This window comes from Echinops telfairi, unplaced genomic scaffold (genome assembly GCF_000313985.2).
Source record: "Echinops telfairi isolate 266 unplaced genomic scaffold, ASM31398v2 ScPeMD7_7424;HRSCAF=8462, whole genome shotgun sequence".
In the NCBI taxonomy this organism is placed as follows: Eukaryota; Metazoa; Chordata; class Mammalia; order Afrosoricida; family Tenrecidae; genus Echinops; species Echinops telfairi.
In genome coordinates this window covers 48,760,067-48,762,058 of record NW_022111324.1, presented here as the reverse complement: position 1 = coordinate 48,762,058, position 1,992 = coordinate 48,760,067, and the positions used below count along the sequence as shown (strand labels likewise).

The 1,992-nt window shown below is 59.5% G+C and overlaps 1 protein-coding gene across 1 annotated transcript in view; it reads right to left on the bottom strand.

Moving 5' to 3' along the window:
• Positions 1–1,992, bottom strand: part of ATP2B4 (ATPase plasma membrane Ca2+ transporting 4) — a 115,333-nt gene that overhangs the window by 12,991 nt on the left and 100,350 nt on the right. Inside the window, exons 18-19 of the mRNA XM_030887808.2 lie at positions 1,902–1,985; positions 871–978 (exon numbers count right to left, since the gene is read on the bottom strand). Coding sequence (XP_030743668.1) covers positions 871–978; positions 1,902–1,985 — 192 coding nt within the window. The remainder of the gene's footprint in view (positions 1–870; positions 979–1,901; positions 1,986–1,992) is intronic.

Here is a 1,992-nt window from a genome sequence, read left to right as displayed (position 1 = left end):
TATATGTAGCTCCCTGTGATCCATTCCCCCTTTCTACACCCCCTTTCCCTCCTGGTATCGCCACTGTCACCCCTGGTCCTGAGAGGTTCATCTGGAGAGACAAGGTTTAAAGCAGAACCCCCAGTGGGCAGCTTCCACCAATGGGAGCTGATTCTCTCCCCCCTTAGGGGGCTTGGGTGCAGGGCGCCAGCTCTGAGCTAAGGTTTCCTCTCTGCCCACTCTGGAGGAAGATCCTGGTCTATTCTGAGCTTCTCCTCTTTCCTGGGTGATCTTTATGGGGCCTGGCATCTCCTCCATCCCTAGACCTCACTGTCTCCCCCATCTCTCCGCCTCACCTGCAATGTAGTCCTCTCAAAGGTGACTGGGTTAAAACACACCTACACTGCTAGGCCTCTTAGCCGAGAAGACGCTATTCCTAAACGAGAGTCCACACCAGTGCAGGGGTTAGGACTGACAGCACATCGTGAAACAGCCTCCTTAAGTCAAGCGCTCTTGTCCTTGGCCTCAGGCCCTGCCGTGCCCCGTGGCCTCCTGTGCCCGGCCTCCCCTCCCCACCCCCACTCACCAGCAAAGACCAGGAGAAAGATGATGGTGAGCTGATAGATTCCGTGGCCCAAGATGTTCTTCATCATCGTGCGTGAGATCAGAGGCTTATTTCGGCCGTAGGGGCGCCGCCTCAGCAGGGAGTCTGTCGGGGGCTCTGTGGCCAGGGCCAGCGAGGCGAAAGTGTCCATGATGAGGTTAACCCACAGCATCTGCACGGCCTTCAGGGGCGAATCCTGGTGGGAAGGACAGCCAAATCTTTTCAGCTTTCCTCAGAAAACCACCCCACCTTACACAGCGGAGGGGGAGGTCAGTGCCCACACTCACCTGGCCCCACAGCAGCTCTCCAATCGCAATGAAGAGACACCAAAACCACTGGGCCAGGGTGAGGTTGGTGCAGCTGAAGGGCTTGCCACCAAATTCCACGATGATTATCTGCAACAGAGGAAGGGGCCGGCCCCCATGAAGGAGCTGAGTCACAGGCAACAGGGAGCCAGCACTCCACCCAGGCCCACCTAGGCCCCAACCACCACCAGGACCTCTTGGTGCAAGCCCCATTCTGCGCGCCTAGGAGGGAGGTGGAAGAAATCGAGAAAGGGGGCAGGCGGCAGACACACAGAGCCTTTGTAGATACTCTGCCCGGGAGAGAGATGCAGTCACTATGACTACCATGAACACAAGAACTGGGCGAGTGGGGGACCCTAGAAGCTTCTTGCAACTCTCAGAAACACTGAGGGCTGGTGACAAGGGAAGGGGCCGTGATGGAGGAGAGGACGTTGGAGGGTAGGACCTGGGACGGACAAACTGCCTGCTGTGGGGCGAGGGGGAGTGCATCCGTCACGGCACAAGCCCGTCTCGTGCTAGGGCAAGAAGGGAGGACTCCATCCTCTTACCCCCAGGACACCAGCCAGTCCCTTCGTCCCAGCTCCCGCAGGATGAGCACCCCAAGCCAGGCAGTCTCTGCCAGCGACCGCCAGCCCACCACTTCACCTTCCCTGTGAGCTGCACAGCGCTTTCTCATAATGAACCCCTTGAGGACCAGGGACCAGGGGAGCGCCCACACCGCACGTGCTACCACGTCGTGGGTGCTGGCTGGGGCGGGAAGGGGTGAGCCTCCTCTTCCTGGGCAGCTTGTGCTATTTCGGGTCGTTCTGAAACCCAAGGGAAGGGTTCTGCGAGCGAGTCTGCATCGATCTGCTCAGCCGGTTGTGGGCTGCCTTGCACGGGAACCCCCAGGGCTCCTGGGCCGGAGCGATGTGCAAAGGGAAGTAGTTAGGGAACCCCAAAGGGTTCAGCCCAGCCCCTCAGTCCTCACGACGCCGACCCCACCCCTCTCCCTGGGTCTCCGGGACTCCCACCTGGGTAATGAATGTGCCCATGACCACGGAGCAGAAGATGAGGTTGCGGAAGATGCCCGCGAAGACATTCCTCTCGCCGTGGATCTTTCTG